Source organism: Apostichopus japonicus, chromosome 13 (assembly GCF_037975245.1).
Source record: "Apostichopus japonicus isolate 1M-3 chromosome 13, ASM3797524v1, whole genome shotgun sequence".
NCBI classification, from domain to species: domain Eukaryota; kingdom Metazoa; phylum Echinodermata; class Holothuroidea; order Aspidochirotida; family Stichopodidae; genus Apostichopus; species Apostichopus japonicus.
The window spans coordinates 18182834-18201354 of record NC_092573.1 but is presented as its reverse complement, the minus strand read 5'-3'; the positions used below and the strand labels follow the sequence as shown (position 1 = coordinate 18201354).

At 37.1% G+C, this 18521-nt stretch overlaps 1 protein-coding gene and 1 pseudogene across 2 annotated transcripts in view; one reads left to right on the top strand and one right to left on the bottom strand.

The window, feature by feature from the left end:
* LOC139978282 (uncharacterized) overlaps positions 1 to 14343 on the top strand; it is a 31244-nt gene extending 16901 nt beyond the window's left edge. For both annotated transcript variants that reach the window (XM_071988342.1, XM_071988343.1), the window contains 13 exons: positions 330 to 394; positions 826 to 1099; positions 2142 to 2429; positions 3102 to 3313; positions 3858 to 3927; positions 4742 to 4848; positions 5781 to 5982; positions 6524 to 6632; positions 6963 to 7155; positions 7895 to 7934; positions 8535 to 8631; positions 9718 to 9767; positions 10468 to 14343. In XM_071988342.1, the coding sequence (XP_071844443.1) occupies positions 330 to 394; positions 826 to 1099; positions 2142 to 2429; positions 3102 to 3313; positions 3858 to 3927; positions 4742 to 4848; positions 5781 to 5982; positions 6524 to 6632; positions 6963 to 7155; positions 7895 to 7934; positions 8535 to 8631; positions 9718 to 9767; positions 10468 to 13037 (4277 nt within the window). In that variant the 3' untranslated portion in view covers positions 13038 to 14343. The remainder of the gene's footprint in view (positions 1 to 329; positions 395 to 825; positions 1100 to 2141; positions 2430 to 3101; positions 3314 to 3857; positions 3928 to 4741; positions 4849 to 5780; positions 5983 to 6523; positions 6633 to 6962; positions 7156 to 7894; positions 7935 to 8534; positions 8632 to 9717; positions 9768 to 10467) is intronic.
* Positions 13162 to 18504, bottom strand: LOC139979005 (UDP-glucuronosyltransferase 2C1-like; annotated as a pseudogene).
* Between the last annotated feature and the right edge of the window lie 17 nt (positions 18505 to 18521).

The window sequence follows — 18521 nt, the reverse complement described above, 5'->3', positions numbered from 1 at the left end:
CAGTCTATTGTTTCTATTTCTCCATTTTTGCTGTGATGTGTCGTTATTTATTACCTTCTTGCCCTGAAACTACTGCACTTGCATTTTTGACAAATACAATTTCCTTACTGGGACTCTTAATTATTTAGATATTACTTTCTGTAACTTTGGGAAGAGCGGTTAAAATCAATGGCACTGAACATACTACATGGTTGTGAAACTTAATAATATTAATATGTTATTGTTAGTGATGAAGTTGGCAAAATATATTTAAAACCTGCAACAATGGTTATAAATTCGGCTGAACGTAAATACTTATAAGTCTATGTTATTAATATTTTTTTTGTCAGGACCAACGGCACCGTCTTTGGGAATAACATCACAGCATGACTCCTCAGCAATCTTGAACGTCGCTGTAAGTATCTGTAATTATTTAGAAAGATCCTATCACAATTTTTTTCAATCACTCCCTCACATGTTAAATAAGTAACAAGACTCATCCTTTTCGCAACAATTAGCTAGCCATCAAGTTTACCATGAACATTTACTTCCCGGGCCGGAGATAGGTTGCCCTCGTATGCTGACCACCTTTGCATGTAGAATTACGATAAATTTAAAGTTAATTATGTATGTGTTTGTGTGTGTGTAAGTGCTTTTGTTTTGTATCACGATTGAGGATTTAACAAAGGAATTCCAAGTCCTCAGTCTCAATAAAAAAACACAGCTGTGTATGCCGGGGTGTATATCGGGGGAGGGGGGGGGGTGGATTGGGCCGTAGGGGGGGTCGTACTTCGTGACACTAACTACAAGCTCTAATAATGTGCTTGTTTCTTCGACCTTTTGTAGGTACCTCGTCAAGAAGACTGGAGTTGTGCCAACTGGACGATACGCTTGCATCGGAAAGAACTGAACAGTGCTACATGGGAACTTCGTAAAACTTTCCATACAATACCAACATCAATTTCAGAAACAGGACTTCAAGTTTGTACCACATATCAGTATCAGGTTAACATAACAGCATCCATTGGAGAGAATAGTATGCACTCTGAGGGTTCGGATGTACAGTCTGGACTTACAGAAATAGGAAGTGGAGTCCTTCAGGTAGTCACGACCATTACAGGTAAAGTGCTAACATCGTATGATGTCGCATGGCTGCCATGAAATATGTTTCATCTTTAATCTATGTAATCCTTAATTATGCAAACTTTTAAGTTGTTCGTTTCATTCTGTCTTATCGTTTCATGAAAATGTTATTAGAAGATAAAAATCATAGATAAGAAGTTAGGTTAATAATACTTTTGTAAACAATAAATATCAAATCTGACCAAAAATGAGGCAAAAATGAGGCAAAAAACGTACCTGTATTTACACTCGATTACAGGTAAAGCCTGAAAAGGTAACACATATTTCAACATGGTGATCATCTGTGTTTTAGATTCAAATTCACATGTAAAAATTGTATGTTTTTGACATAATGGCACACACGTGTTCGTAAAATGTGTGAAACTAAATGTGACACGGGTGACTACGTGTATTTCTTCATGTGTCACAGAAAACTCTACATAGTCACATATTTTCACACATTGCCACAGGTTTTTCTTCATTCATGCAGTGCCGACGTGCGTTCAGTGATTTACACACTGTTCGCATGACACCCCTCTAGAAACACGCGACATTGGGTGAAAACTGGCAAAATATCAATCAATGTGTGTGAAAATCACGCACTTATTTTTCAACCAAAATATAATCACTGTGGTTTTCAAGGTATCATCACAGATTTCCACTGGTGAATTGGAGCCCGTTGTTGATATTAGTTCAATATATAGTATATTAACTTGGAATCGACGTTTTAGTTACAATCTAACATACCGGGCTGTTTGACTCCTGCTCAAGTATATACGCTCTAATTGAAATATTATGTCATTTAACATTTGTTCACAACAATTAGATCAAGAAAGAAGCACGAAAATGAGAACGAATATTTGAAGAATATGAAGCACTTAATCATTTCTAATTGATACGTCATCGTTTAACTTGCTGACGTAGTGAGAAATGCCAACATGCCGAAAAGAAAAGCAAATATAGAAAAAAGATAGGAAAGAAACGTATGAACGGACAACAGCTTATTGTAATTAATGTATACATTAATTCACATCTTCCAGCTCCCTCGTCTTTGCTGGATGTGTCCCTGGTGAGCATTGGGAAGAGTAGCCTAGAGGTTGGATGGACTACTCCGAATTGCATATGCTGTAACGACTTCATTAACTCCTACTCTTACATACTCAAACAAAATGGCGACGTATATCTACAGAGCGAATCCACACTCAATCGAACTGCGAAATTTGATGACCTCATCCCGTATACAAATTATACATTCCAAGTGAGAGCTTCCAATGCTGGTGGACACGGTGATTACTGTGAACCTGTCAGATTCTTGACATTGGAAGACAGTAAGTAAAACCATATATGGTGTAGTAATGGAGTGGTAGAATCATTCACTAACAGCTAACTACTAAATAATATCATAAATATACATCATATATTTATCAATACAATATACATTGTCGTAATAATGACGTTTACGATGGCAATGACGATGACGACGGTGACAATAGCGGTGACGTCGACGATGGCAATATCGATGACGATGACGACGATAGCGATGACTATGACGATGGAGATGGGGATGTGATGACCATTACCATGACCATGAAGAAGCGATTATGAAGCCAATGGATATTGCGACGACGATGGCGATGGCGTAGACGGTGAAGAAGGAAGTATAAAGTAGTTCACCTTTCTTACTAACACACTGTCACCTCACGTCCTCTGTTCCATTATGTTCATATATGTATAAAACGAATCGCTGTGAGTAATGTGCTGCATGTACGAGGGGTATTTGAGTTTCGATAATTAAATAAAAAAATACCATACTTCCACAGAGCCTTACATCGGACTGTTACTGAGTTACATGACGGTGCATGTGACTAATGGGTTTGGTGTAGTTGTTTACTTGGGAAAGATAATTGGGATAAGGAGGGGCGGTGGTTGGTTGAGTCATCACCCCTGGTTACAGACATTCTGATTAATATCACAGATGAAAGATAATTCTATTTCCTCAGTACCACCGAAAATGAATCCTCCAAATAGAGATTGGAATGCAACGGCTATTCGAGTTAGCTGGGAACCACCAATACCACCCCACGGTTTGATAACTCTCTACCAAATTAAATTCGGACTTATTGGTGAGACAGCCACTCAGGAGGATATTATACCGCCGGCGAGAGACTGGACGGCTACAAACCTCCAGGCTGACTCGAGTTATGCGCTCATGGTATGTGATGCCAAAGGTTAATCATATGCTAAGCATTACATAATTGGATCATAGTTGGAAATACCAAAAGTGTCATGTTGACGATTGGTTTATTCAAACTGCTTTGAAAAGGATTTGTCTTTCCAGTAATAACACAAACCTGAATGAACTCCATAGGATTAAAGTTGACTCAACGTCATGCTATCAATGAGGGAGATCATTGATAAATGTTTCAATACTAGTTGGCTTTAGAGATGCATCGATGAGATGTTTAAAATACCCTCCCATTCTACTCTCCATCCGCCGCCCTACCGTCACCCCACCACCAGTTCGCCCTTAATGTGCTACTCTTTGATTACAAAGTAATAAACTCATCTCGTTACTGGCAAGAAGTTTAATTTCTCTGACATCGATCAACTTAATTAAAGAAAGAGATGAAGTAAAGGTCGTCGTTTTTAAACTTTCTAAACTTGCTTTATGATAACGTTTCAATCGGCAGAATTAAGCCAGAACATATGACAGTTTAATGTTTCACTTTGTTTAAGTTTTGTCTTCTTTTTGCCAGGTACGTGCACAGACCATAATTGGCTTCGGTAATTGGAGTGAGTCAGTACACATAACAACAGATGAAGCAGGTACAGTTAGCAGGATATTTTCTTCTGCACAAAAAGAACGGGGTCCAAACTATAGTGCTCTTTAGAAATACTACTGAGGTCATAGTTTCGAATTCCCTAATTCCAGCTAGAAAAACTTTCCCTGCTCTTTAAAGAACTGTACGTCTAATATAAATCGATTGATTGCAGATATATTAGATATTTACAAAGAAGGCTTTGCCGATCATTTTCATCTAGTTTTAGGTTCATTCATTAATACTAGTAACTAACACATGTTGTACGTAGAGAAGGCTGGCACTGACTGGTCAATTAGTTCTTTTTAATACTCTGGTAAAAGTCTGCAGCAATCTTAGCAAACGTGTAAAAATGAATGTAAATCTATTTCATATTTTGAAGGACTGTATGCTTGAAAGTGAAATTATTACATGCTCCAATGCTAGACATTAAATCTTTGTTTAAAGCACAAAAACAAATGTCATTAAGAGAAATTACAGCGTTTGCGTATATTTCTCGTTCTCTTGAAGCGATTTCAAAGCAGAGAAACACACATCTGCAAGGAATGTGCTATATTTCCCTCTGTGTGGGTCCGGGAAGCCCACAGAAGCTGTTGCATTTTATTAGACCAAGTCTGGATGCAACAGAGAGAACGATTTTCTTTCTCTTCATTTGTATTATGTTATTAATGTAATGTTATGTTAGTAATGTTATGTTATTAATGTTATGTTATTGTATGTTATTAATGTTATGTCCATGTGTGTAAAACCGCTTCGTATATATAAGCCAGACCCTTTTAAGTTAGTTTGCTGAAAACTATCGTAATTTCATTTACTCACAGCTCCACTGCCACCACGAAATGTGACAATTCAAGGACGGTCAAAGACGTGGTTTCAAGTGGAGTGGAATCCTTCTTCCAATAACAATGGAAACATCACCAAATATAGGGTAAGTATGACAATCGTTATCTAAATGCATGCGAGATCTATTTGTTTTTAAGGATGATTGTAGAGTACACTGTTCGAAACCGATGTCTAACAAGGCCTGCTTCCATGTTCTCTTGGCGAAGGGGGGGGGGGGCAGATTGAGCGGTTGGAGTCAGAGACAGACTGAAAGGCCCTCCCCGACCAGGTCGACGCCACAATTTTCTTTTTCATATATTATGTATTATATTGTTATCGCACAAAATGTCGGCCACTTATAAATCACTGTTGATACAATGCGTCGGCAGACCTGGTGAAAATTGACCTTGTATGTATGTATGTATGTATATGTGATCTTCCCGCAAGCAGGAACTCGCGAAAGAAGCCATGGAGGCTTGTAGACTCGCAAGCTGACCGAAGCCTTGGCGGTGTTAAGTGTCTTTAAACGGTAGGGAAGGGGTGAGGGCGTTTTGGATTTCCGAAACCTACATCGCTTTATTACTCCATTGATAATATGGCCGGTTAAAACGTTATAATTCGTACGTTCGCTAATTAAAATTAACCAATGGGTTGACCAGGTAGAATGGTTGTAATGCGCAATATGCCTGAAATGTTTGTGGTAAATAATCTCATTTTTTCAGAAGTGAAAGTTTTTTTCTTCCTCAAAGGTATTTATCAAGAAAAGGGTTTTCTAGTTTCTTATTAAGCATCTAGCAAAAGATGCAATGGAATTAGGTTGTAAATCCAGGCATCACAGTAAGTAGAAGGGGTGCGTAGAGTTTTGTTAAAGCTCGGCCTAACCTAATTTTCACATATTTATGTATGAAATGATGTTATATCCACAGATGTTAAACAATTGACAATCGATACAAAAACTCCTACCACAAGCAATACTTCAATATCTCTTTTGTCAAATAGAAACCTCTTATACCTTTGATTCTTTTCCCTAAATTCCAGGTTACCTGCACAGAGCAGGAGTCTCCTACCTCGAAACCATTATACGAAGCATTTATAATGCACAACCCTTCTAAGGTTATATACCGGGCTAATATAACCTCATTGGAGCCTTCTACTACATATGAGATCATGATCTTCGCTTACACTTCCGCAGGAATGGGGCAACCAAGAGTTGTCACTGTCTCAACAAAAGTAACGTCAGGTAATCTTTTAACTAACTTTTTGACATATTGCAGGTTATTGTATGGTAGAGCAGCAGCTATGTGTGTCGGCGTCTCGTTCCGGGATCGGAGTGGTAATCAGTACATTAAATATTACGAAAATATGATACAAATATCACTCCTGCGGTAGTATGTATAGTGTTCGCATGTCATGGTAGTATATAAATATATATGCAAGATATATATAGCATCTCTTTATTATAAAAGATAATACTATTGTTGCTGTTTAAAAATATAATAATGATAATAATAATTACCAACGGTAGACCGTTATTCCCTTTTAGTTGTAAAGCATATAACAATGTGATGAGAAATTTAAAACAAAACTTAAACGGCAACAGCATTTTATCCAGAATAAACCCCACAATTGATTTATGATGTGATGTGCATATAAGCAGTGATGTTTTTGATTTATTTAGTGACGTCGATAGTAGCGTAGCTTTGATCTTGGGCAGAAGTAGGAATATATAACAACTGAGAAAGATGTTTGTACTAACTCTTTAAGCTTTCTTCCGCAAATAGATCTAACTCGCTTGGATGCAACAGGAGTGAAAGTTTCGCCTTCCAAGTCAACATCCGGGGGGAAGGGATTCAAGATTACTCTGCCTCCACTTACACAGAAATATGCTACGTAAGTAGTCTTTTATTCTACACGAAATGTCCATTGTCATACATAATATGTTTATTTACGTTCACATTCTTACGCTTGTAATGTTTTTTTTTTAATTTTTTTTTATAGATGTTTACTATTTTAATGGTATCATATGTTCTTGAAAAAGTTTGTCTTATGTACTAATAAGTATACTGTATGTAGCCTATAGGCTACTTGTAGAAATGAAATGTATGTCTTAATTAACTTTGAAGAATCTCTTATAAGAGTGGTGTTAAAGACACTCAACTAAACAAACAAATCAGCAAATCACCAAATTTCAAAAATTATATTTCTTTCATACAATTGCAGGAATTACGTCATTGCAACTATTATTACGGGGGAAAAGTCGTCTTATTACCGTATTTTGCGAGTATTCAATAGATCCGATGACGAAATTACATTTTATTTAACTGCTCAAGATCTTAAGGATATTAACGGCAACAACACTCAATATTCGGGGAATCCAATCATATATGTTGGTGTGGAGAGCAAATGTGGAGGGGTAAGTTAAAATATTCAAATGAAAATATATCAAACAATCACCTTACATAATATAGCGCTGCTTGTGAAGAACACCTCCACTCAACTATACTGATAAAGTCGTATTCGTTTGGCACAAATTAACGTTTTCATTTTGTTACTTTATATATGAGAACTAAAAGCATAAGTGGGTCTTCATATGTTTCCACAGAGATATTACAAATTGAATTTAGTTTTTGTATTCGTTATTCTGTTTATTAACTTTCCAAATATGGGGCTAGCATGTGCAAATGCTGTTGAAAGTTTATCAGACTCTTTTAGAAAGCATCAAAAGAAACAACTTCATAATAAACATGAAAAGAAAGAAACATATGGATAATAAAAGATGTCCCTTTATACAATTTTAATGTATCCCATATTTTCTCTGCCCTTCGTATTTCTTAGGTCCCAAATTTAACCGGGCCTCGATGCTATGTCCCCCCCCCCCCACCCCTTTCGTCAGGCTTGGCAGTACTTAGTGTTTGACCATTCTTTTGTCTGCCATTTTTACGCTGAAAATCATTTTCCATTGCGTACTTTCTATCAAACATGACTAGTGTAATTACTTTCGGTTCAAGGTGACTGCAGTTTAAGACACTTTATGCACGCATAGTCTATGACATTTACTCCGTTTCCAATTTCTTTAATTCACAATGTATTCATTTTTAAGAGCAATGTTTAAACATATGTCATGAGGTCTATTCATGCTTTCTGTTTTATAGGAATCAACAATTGTATGGAGTGACGCTATCGAAATACCAGGTCAGTACCACGGTAGCGTTGGTATTGATTATACACTGGAGGGGAAGAGCCCATGGCTCTATACCTCCATCGTCATGTGTGTGTGTTGGTGGGGGAGGGGGGGGGGGGGCGTACGGTAACGATCAGTTGGGGATACATCTTTTACATTCAGTAGTGAAACAGTTAGACCACTTCTTGCGTTTACGCCTAATTATAGACACACGTCATGATGAACAGTCCAATTAGTGCGTCGTACGGAATTAAAAGGCACTTCATTACATACACACACATCAGACGATTCTGCAACTATTATATGTATAATCATTTGTCTTACCCCCTAATTCGAAAATTGCTAAAGGTTCAACCCCATCCATAATGCGTTTTGTCACAGTAATATTACAGAATAAATGACGTCTCGTTTTCATTACCAACTCCGACTGGAACTTCCATCCCGCTTCGTTGCTCTTGTAACGTTGGTACTTGGGTTGTAGGAGGATTATAGTGTGAAATTGCGTAATATGCATATTTCTAACATCACATTAATATGAAAGCTTTTAGATTTGATATCATTTAACTGGGTTAAGTTCTGACCATCGTTTTGTCCATTAATTTGAATTTCAGTGACGATTATCCGATTGTCTTCCAATGATTTGTTTGTCATTATCATCGTTTCCTCTTTGGCACTTGCAATGACCATCTTCTTAATCGCGTTCACAAGGTAAGAAATAATCACTACAAATTGGTAGACATATTTATTTAATTACTCTCGGAAAGTATCAATAGGCCTATATTCAAAGTTATGCAATGATTTTACGAGTAATTTAAATGATGGCTTTGGACACAAAATTAAGTCTTGTATATCGTAGACCGCTAAAAATCAGCCCAGGTTGTATTTCATGATCTGTTTAACATTTTGAGAAATCACCCTTTATACAACAGAGGCTCATCAATTGAAGTGGCTGGAACACCTATTCTAACTCACAAACAAAATAGGAGCATATAAACTACAAATAACATGTTTCCAAAACCTTAAAATAAATGTCATGGACAAATGGTGTTGAATGTGATTCAGATGTGCGCTCTTGTTTGTATGAATTAAATACAAACATGGTTTTGGTTGAGGTATTAGAATTAAAAGAACTATATTAACATAAACATTTATATTACTGTACTGAGGATCTGATGTTTTTTAGCAATTTTGCCAAAACGGGATATTCCATTGATTTAGCAAATATTTAAAGCTGAATATCTTTATAGCGGCTGAAGCTGTACATACGCTATACTATCACTCAAGTTAGTCTCTCTCTTGAACTATAACAGCCAAGATAACAATTCTACCTCAAGTCACCCTTTAAATCAACTTTATTCTTGTAGTATTTACATCAGTATTACAGATTTTCTCATCGATGTAAATAAACTGGACTACTTACTACAACAGCCGTTGTTAAAATGGAACCTTCATTGAGTAACTTGATTTAACTGTTAACTGGCCTATATGAGAAATTGTGTTCATGAAAGAGTTTTATATCATGCTCAAACTTGGTAAATGTGTCCATGTCTACTAGCTGTGGCTTGTGTCATACCTTGTTACTTTATCGGCTACATCAAGTTGCAGGGGAACATTATTTGTTAAAGTGCAATATGAGTTTCATAACTTTGAAAAGGAACATCAATCGATTGGAATTTTTCAATAAGCATTTACTATAACCGTGGTCATGGTTAACATGATGCAAATGTATATTATTTGTCTATATATACTATATATTTATTATCGTAATTGATCAAATATTTCCCTTTTGTTCAGCATTATGGTTTGCAGGCACTTTCAAGACGATTGGAGTTATAAAAGAGCAGGTACAAATTTACCGGTTGTTCGGTTTACCCTTTGTAGTTATTGTGATGTTTTAGGTATTTTCACGTGGCTACTTCGAAACATGTTCGTAACATGTTGTTGCATGTCTTGTACAACATATATCACGTCATGCTTAGGCATATAGGTTTCATTCTGGAAAATATATAGCGACAATTTACGAACTAGACACAGTAGGGTAATTAAAAGTAGTTAAAAGTGAATGATAGTGTTACTGTTTTCCCCTTTATCTCAACCAAAAACCTACTTTTCATATGTCCCGCATGTATTTTCCATTTCTATTTTGACTAAGATTGATTCGATATTTATCATGACTAGATTCTAATGCACATTAAGCATTGAATTAACATTCCTTTTATCAATTTAGAAAAATATCATCTTTCAGAAGTAGAAGTAAAAAGCTGCTGATATTATAGCTAGAAAAATTCCAATTTCACTTGTTGTTCTGAATTTATTTTCACACCATGCATGCCAACTAGAAGTTACAGTAATACTGTGGAAGTCAACATGCTCATATATTCTTCTAGAGAAATGTACTGAAATCCAATTGACGTGTTTTACCAACCCAAAACAGTTCGTAAGAGGAGCTAATTATTTTTCTTCTTTTGACTGAATAGTTTGATTCTTACGTTCTTGTTTTTTCACTTTATTTAAGCCCATATTTTGTACATTAACATTCCACAGAGTTTGATAGAGATGGTTCCAACTACCTTGCTTTAGAGAAGCGGGCAACATCAACTTTAGACCGCTATATGCCATTGAAAATTAAAGTTCCACCAGAAAAGAAAATAACAAGTGTTACTTCTTTAAGCAAACTGACAGGTAACTCTCCTGCTGAAGATGGAGAGGGAGAACCATTGTCGAAGACGTTGGACTTGATTGTTTTTGGTCCGTCTCTTGTCGACAAAGCGTCACGAACAAAATCTACGGATACATCGGCGTCAAATGGAGATGTAGACAAAGGAATAGATGTAGTTAGCACTCAAACAGACGTTAACGGTCTCATGCCGGAGCCAGCTGATAATATGCAACACAGTAAAATGGTTACGAGGAGTAACGATGTTACTGCAAGAAAGGGTTCATTGGCTGCATTAAGGCCTTTAACGGAAGAAAACAAAGCAGTAGTGCAAAAAGCTGTTGCGAAGTTCAAATCTGCAAGGCCACAGATATATAATTCAGAGATCTATGATCAGTCTAATACAGCACGGATTATGAATTCAGAGTCTGTGAAGAACAGGGGCCAATCGGAAGAAGTTAATGGACTCAACAGCAGCTTTAGCGGCGGGAATATGACCAGACAGTCGTATGATAAAGTGATAGTGACCAATGAATCTCAAATAATCCCAAGGCGTAACATGGTGACGTTTGGTAAGGGCGACCTTAGGAATCATCGGCTATCAGGTTCCTACTTCGAACCAGATGAAGAGACTATGGGAAAGAGCGGAAGGAAACAAACAGGTTCTTATATTGACGTAAATGAGATTGGTACACCTCAATATATCAGCCCTGGTCTACTGGGTACTCCTAGTAGGGACAAAGAAAACGACGTAAGAGCGGGATCTGCTTATATGAAAGTATTTGAACCACTCCTGAATAAGGATAGAGATCTCCCATTGCCTCCCATCAATCCTACGCAGACTACAACGACATCATACATGGAAATTGAAGGACATGGTAAGGCAGGCGACAACTCCTTACAAACACCAAAATTGAGACCAACGTACCTTAATCCAGACGTGGAGAGGATTAAAATGAAACGAAATGGCACCATTTGCAGTTCAAAAGCCTCCTATATTGAGCTGGATGAAGAAGGGATGACAAGGGACAGGGTGGACACGATGAACAGTGCAAAAGCATCATACATTGCGTTAGACGAGGACGCGATGACGAGGGACAGTGAAGGCACGATGAACGGGGCAAAAGCATCTTACATTGCACTAGACGAGGAAGCGATGACAAGAGACAGGGCTGACATGATGAACAATGCAAAATCATCTTACATTGCGTTAGACGAGGAAGCGATGACAAGGGACAGGGCGGACACGATGAACAACGCAAAATCATCTTACATAGCGCTAGATGAGGAAGCAATGACAAGAGACAGTGAGGATACAATGAACGGTGCAAAATCATCTTATATAGCGTTAGATGAGGAAGCGATGACAAGAGATAGGGAGAACACGGTAAACGGTGCAAAAGCATCTTACATTGCGCTCGATGAGGAAGCAATGACAAGAGACAGGGAGGACACAGTGAACGGTGCAACATCATCTTACATTGCGGTAGATGAGGAAGCGATGGCAGAGGAACCCTTTTCAAAAGCACAACATGTAGGAGAATCTTGTCCAACACTTGATGAAGAAGACAAAACAAGGGACAAGAATGCCTCTTTGATTACATCAAAAGAAGCGTACACTGATATAGAAAAGAGGGTAATAAAGTTTGCTGATGAAACAGCTACGAAAGATGCCATTGCCTCTTTCAAGGGTACCTCCAACTATGCAACAGATCTTAACACGGAGGAGATTTATAACGAAGCTGACACACAGGAGAACATCTATGATGGTGTCATTAATGATGAAACGTTTGCAAACGAGGGCAACTCAATGATAGGAACTACCAAGCTGGAAGCTGAGACATATGACGATACAATGGTAGTTAATACCATAAAATACGAACCTACTGGATCATTTGGTTTGAAGGAGGATATTTATGATGAAAATATTGTGGACGACAGCTCAATGTTTAACGGTAATCTGAGGCAACCTGAAACAGGATTACACCAACCAGGCGGCTCTGCATACGATGAATCAATTTTTACCTCTTGCAATGATGCCAATGAGAACGGCAAAGAAGACATCTACTTTAGTGCTGATGAAAATATTGAGTTGTCTTCTTTCTCCGGTGGTACTGATAATAGGAGAAGAAATAACGACCTCGTGGATGCAGACAACTTCTATGATGAAACATCCGTTCCTGAGAATGCTCACAGAAATGACACAGATGAGTCGCAAAGCATCTATGAAGAAATCCCAGCGCAGAAACAATCATCCTTTTTGCAAAATTTTAAGAATAAAGTTAGCTGGAGTGGGGCTATGAAAGGGTCAAAAAGAAGCCCACTTCCTGCTATTCCTTCTGGGCATACTGGGCCGCACACAAGAAGAGAGCAAAGCGGCCCATTGAACTTTGAGCCTATTGTTGAGTCGTCTCAAAGTGATGGTACTTATGAAGAACTACCAGTATTAAAGGCATAAAGAAACAACGATTTTCAGTGAACATAGATGACTGTTTGCTGCAACCTGTTGTTTATTCCTGACTTGTATATAACTTGCCGTGTCCTTTTGCCTGTATTTAGCAATGGAAGTGTTTCAATTCATGTTTATATTGTACGCATAGCCAAAGCAAAAATGCAACGACTGCAATATTGAGATTGCAAAGAAAGTAGCTTAATAGCAATGGCAACATATCTCCTTATCATAGATGTGCGGTAAGCTTTTATTTAGTCAAAATCATTTGTAGACCTACGACGTCCTCGTTTATGTCTTATTTTTAAGAATAAAGGGTTGTCAAATCCAAAATTTTAGGTAGGCTAGTACTGTGCTTTGATTAAACGGGGTTGATGCAAATTTGCACAATCAACTTTACTGACTATTGAATTTATCACTTGTACATAGTTAGCTCGAACGCTATACAACCAAACGTCCACTTTATTCCAAATGCATGTGTTTGAACTTTTCAAAACATTGAAAGTCAGGAAAGTTGAAAATAAGCGCAGTTTATGTAGACTATCATTTCTCTGGAAACGTGAAATCAATTGTACCTTTAATTATAGTACAGTTACAGCGACTGATGATTGGTTGTTTTCAGCAATCACTCATAATTGCTTTAACGATAAAGAAAATGTCATTGTAGCCTTTATTGCAGACAATAATCTCGTTTATCTCAGAACATAAGTTTTCAAATATAAGTTAACAGATGTATTTCTTAAAAGAAATACAATAACTATATGAGTACATTTTGAAATATATGAGCACTTAAATTATGTTGCATAGTTTGACACTAAAGCAGTGTCACGAATTTCGCTGCTGGTATGTGAAAGCAGATCACAAACACAATTCATGGATATCAAACATGGGTTGGTTTTCACCAGTGTGGCATTTTATTATGTAATGTACCACCACAGTGGCGAAATCACTACATGATACAAGGAGAAATGTATTGCACGGTATTTAACAACTGAACATATTCGCTTGGTTCGCTGGCTTCAGCAATTGCCAACAAATGACTGATCATTAATTTTCAAAACTGACTGATTAATGTTAGTCAGTGACCGAGAGAAGAAACCAAGGATAGAAAATAAGGTGACTAATTATACTACAGTAACACATCTGTAATTATATTGACACTGGTTTTTTATGTATATATCTATGAACACTAATTACAATTTAACTAATATTTAGCATAGTACGTGTAGTTAAACACTTAAGAAAATAGAATTGTATCATCTACATATAAACATGAAATAAAAATTTGAGCAAAGCATAATACAACGAATCAAAACGATTTCACTTTTATTTTATTCCATGTAACTGCACATTTGAACTTCGACGTAATATGAAATGACTAAATGATAGAATGTGTTTCTCCATTTGAACAAGAGAAGACGTCCAGGTTAGGCTAAATAGGTATAAATCAACATGATGTGATTTTGTTGTAGCTGAAAGTCCAAAGACATGGAATACCTGCATAGAACCGCTCAATCACAGTATTAAAGGCAAAACAGTGATCATTGAACTTGTTATTAAACATTAATCTCAAAATCGATCTATTCGGACTTTTGTTTTGCTTTATCCGTTTTGCAACACATTCTGAAGAATTTTCTAAGAATAAGGTAATCAGCATTAAGGCCAATAGCAGAAAAGATAGTAAGAAAAACTGCATCATCAATCATGTAAAGTTCTATGAAGTTCATATCAGCAGATCGTGGTCTTAAATGGGCACCGCCGAATTTCATGACGTGTTCAATCCAGTAGACCGCCTCTCTAAAGGTTTCATCGGCAATTCGTTATGGATGTCTGAAAACAGCTGAGCTTGAAGTACGAATCTATTAGACAAGATAACCTTACCTGTAGGCAAAAAGCGATTTATGTGGGTTGGGTGACGACATACCTGTTACGTTTGAACAAAATTTAGATCGGGTGTTTGTGTTGCCTTTTTGCGGTTGGTAATAGCTGGTTTATTTTAATTTCTTAAAGTAACATATTTCAAAGAGTCATGGTGACCATTATTTATAAACTCATCCGAGGTATCCAGTATCTATGACACGTTTCACTGACATGGGATTATGCAATACTTCTTGTACAACCTCCATGAGATTTTCCTCTGTGATGTTTGTTTTGTCCAGCATTAGCCCCATTCCTTTCTTCTGGACTCTCTCTCCGTGGGAAACTTGGTCTCCAAGGAGAGGGATGACCACCATAGGAATTACATGAGTAATCGACTCTAAAACACTATTACTCCCACCATGATATATCCGGAGATGAGTCTTGGAATGTTCTATCACCAAAACAAAAATGTGAAGCCATTGTCTTGAATGAACAAGTTTCTGAATTGAATGAAATTCTCAGCCTTGACACCTCCAATGACCTTTTTTTTCCAAGTTTGTGCCACTATTACGAATCCATTTGATCACACAGAAGAGGAAGTAAAAGCAACAAAACATGTGTTAATGAAAGAAAACTTCTTCAGTCTTGCTGGTTCCCGGTGGATCGTCGTACAACGGAGCCTATATGTTGTTTATTATCAAGGTCATTTATTTAACGGCATTATACACTATCCTAACTTTAGCTAACGATTCAAACATGAAGAACTTGAGGGACGTTTACCTTGCAATAATTTGTTTTAATTACCACCTCCAACTGTTGCCTCTAGTTTACATGACTTAATTACATCTTACCCACCTAATAGGTCATTTTGCGGCAGCCATTTTAACAGTTTAGTGTTATTGGCTAGACTTGCTGGTAGTTCTGCGTTGTGTCTCCAAAGGATCCTCTGTGGAAGTTTCTTAAAGACGCGTGCAAAGATTTCAGCGGTATCTTTATTCGATAAGCCCTGAACAGCGGAGCCCTTGAGAAAGAATAAAACATATTATGGTTAATCATGATGTGGTATGGTATTAAACATAAAATTGGTCCTCAAATGAACTGTACATTCATGAAGAGCATTTCTGGTCGATATAACTAAATTTATATAGTTAAAATCAATTCACAAACATCATGGAAACCAGTATTCGTCAGGACATTATGCTCAATGTGCGTTTCTCACAATGGATGTTTACTAACCCTCTCGTTGGCACTGTTTACCACATTTCATGTTGGAAAAGTCAGTAAACACTGCATAATATAAATGTAGGCTTTTTAGCTGTGAAGTGCATTTGTAAGACAATGTAGGCATCCCTTTTCTTGAAACATGCAGATCTGTCTACCACCGGAACACCATAACAAAGACTTAACAATTTTGTTCACCTTCTGTACCGACTTACCAAAGTAAATGTAATAATACCATGGTCTCCAGATTCTTCTGCGAAGTCTTCCAATTCCTACAGAAGACAGACAGACAAGAAATATTAGTGCCACTGTACAATATCTTAATTACTGTTACTGAGGTACGTCATATCCATAAAGAGGAACGTCGTAAACGAAGACATAATGACGATATTCAAATCACATACTGACGTATGCATATATGAAACTAAATTTAAAAACAATATAACTTATGCAAATTGTTCGCTATGACATTACTATTAACAAGAAATATAACTGAACCTTTTAGCATTGCATTATGTCGGGTGTAGTTTTGCTACCATTTGCTGTCAACTTTAGAAAATATACCGTTCAAAATGTCATAAAGTCATTCAAGGCCAACACCTTTGACACAATATGTCCGTCAATGAGTGTGTAAAGCAAGGTATGCTAATCATTCAGAAAGGATTAAACTGCATGACAAGCATGGCAGGTCCCAATAGGCACCACATAGTATAAGAGGACGATGATACACATTAAGCCATATGAATGTTATTTTACAGATGTCATATCCTAAATAACGTTCAAATTTGAGCAGAGATTAACCTATATTTCATTAAGTTCGCCTGGGATCAACACATCAAAAATTCAGTGAAAGCCAACTGTATTGACAACAGCTACTAACATCATGATTTTGTTCCTTGACAACTGTGAAGGTAATAAACATTGTACCTATAATTACCTTTGACAATGGCTAACTTGGTCCAGAAATCAAGCCCCCAATCGGAATAAAAATTCGGTGTGTAAGGCCGAGGATAGTCACTTCCCATGCTGACATGTGACAAGATTAAAGAGGCTTGTGACTAAAGCTCCTTGATGGATTTATCCGATAAAATGTCAAATGCAACTTGAATACTTTGGTACGACAGGTTAGAAATATATTGCATAATATGGTACAATAAAGGAGACATCAGGTTCTGAAGTCTCTGAAATATCATTTCGTCGGTAAGTGTGCCAAAGACATCAAAGCGAACGTAAGAAGAAGGGTAAGGCATACCTACATAACCTTCGTGAAATGTCGGAGCTCGTATCGATGGGAAAACAATAGCAAATGGAGCATTGACATAATGAGCTACTAAAACATCACATGATGAAACAGGAAAGACTAAAGCGAATTCGAAGTGTGAATTTTGCAATTCGTTCAGTAAGTTCTGATCTTTCCACAAATCGAGGCAGCTGTTGTACAAAGCATCCATTACAAGACCGAAAGACTTAAATGTATCTGTGAAGCCAGGAGAAACGAATGTTAACTCTTTCATCAAATTTTCTAACTTTTGATGATGATGATGATGATGATGATGATGATGATGATGATGATGATGATGATGATGATGATGATGATGATGATGATGATGATGATGATGATGATGATGATGATGATGATGATGATGATGATGATGATGATGATGATGATGAAGATGATGATGATGATGATGATGATGATGATGATGGTGATGATGATGATGATGATGATGATGGTGACGATGACGATGACGATGACGATGACGATGACGATGACGACGATGACGACGACGACGACGACGACGACGACGACGACGACGACGATGATGATGATGATGATGATGACGACGACGATGATGATGATGATGATGATGATGATGATGATGATGATGATGATGATGATGATGATGATGATGATGATGATGATGATGATGATGATGATGGTCAACATATAAACCGAGAGTTCAGTCCGTCCTTGCCACATTTTGTGTTGCTACATAAGCTAAAAGTAATATCTTTAATAAACTAATACGTAGATTCAACTTATTACATAATGACGCAGGGGGAATGAGCAATCGTATACGTTTTATTAAAAAAATTCACTTTGTTATGAGTTTAACCATTACGACCTTTAGTTATTTGATGAAAAGTTAACAGATTAACTGAATTGATCTTGAATTCATGATAGCTGAAACAGTTATGTGGCATGAACTTAGCATGAATTGCTATTCGTTCGACTATCACATTAAACGTATGGCACACGCATTCTACCGAGATGAAAACGCTGCGACGGCACTTGGTAAATCTGTAGGCGAATGAAATTGTTGCATTTCGTGGTTAATTTGAGATTTAGGATGATATTTAAAACTGACCAGTTTGATGTTTGCCATCAAAGGAAAGACAATAACGAAAGTA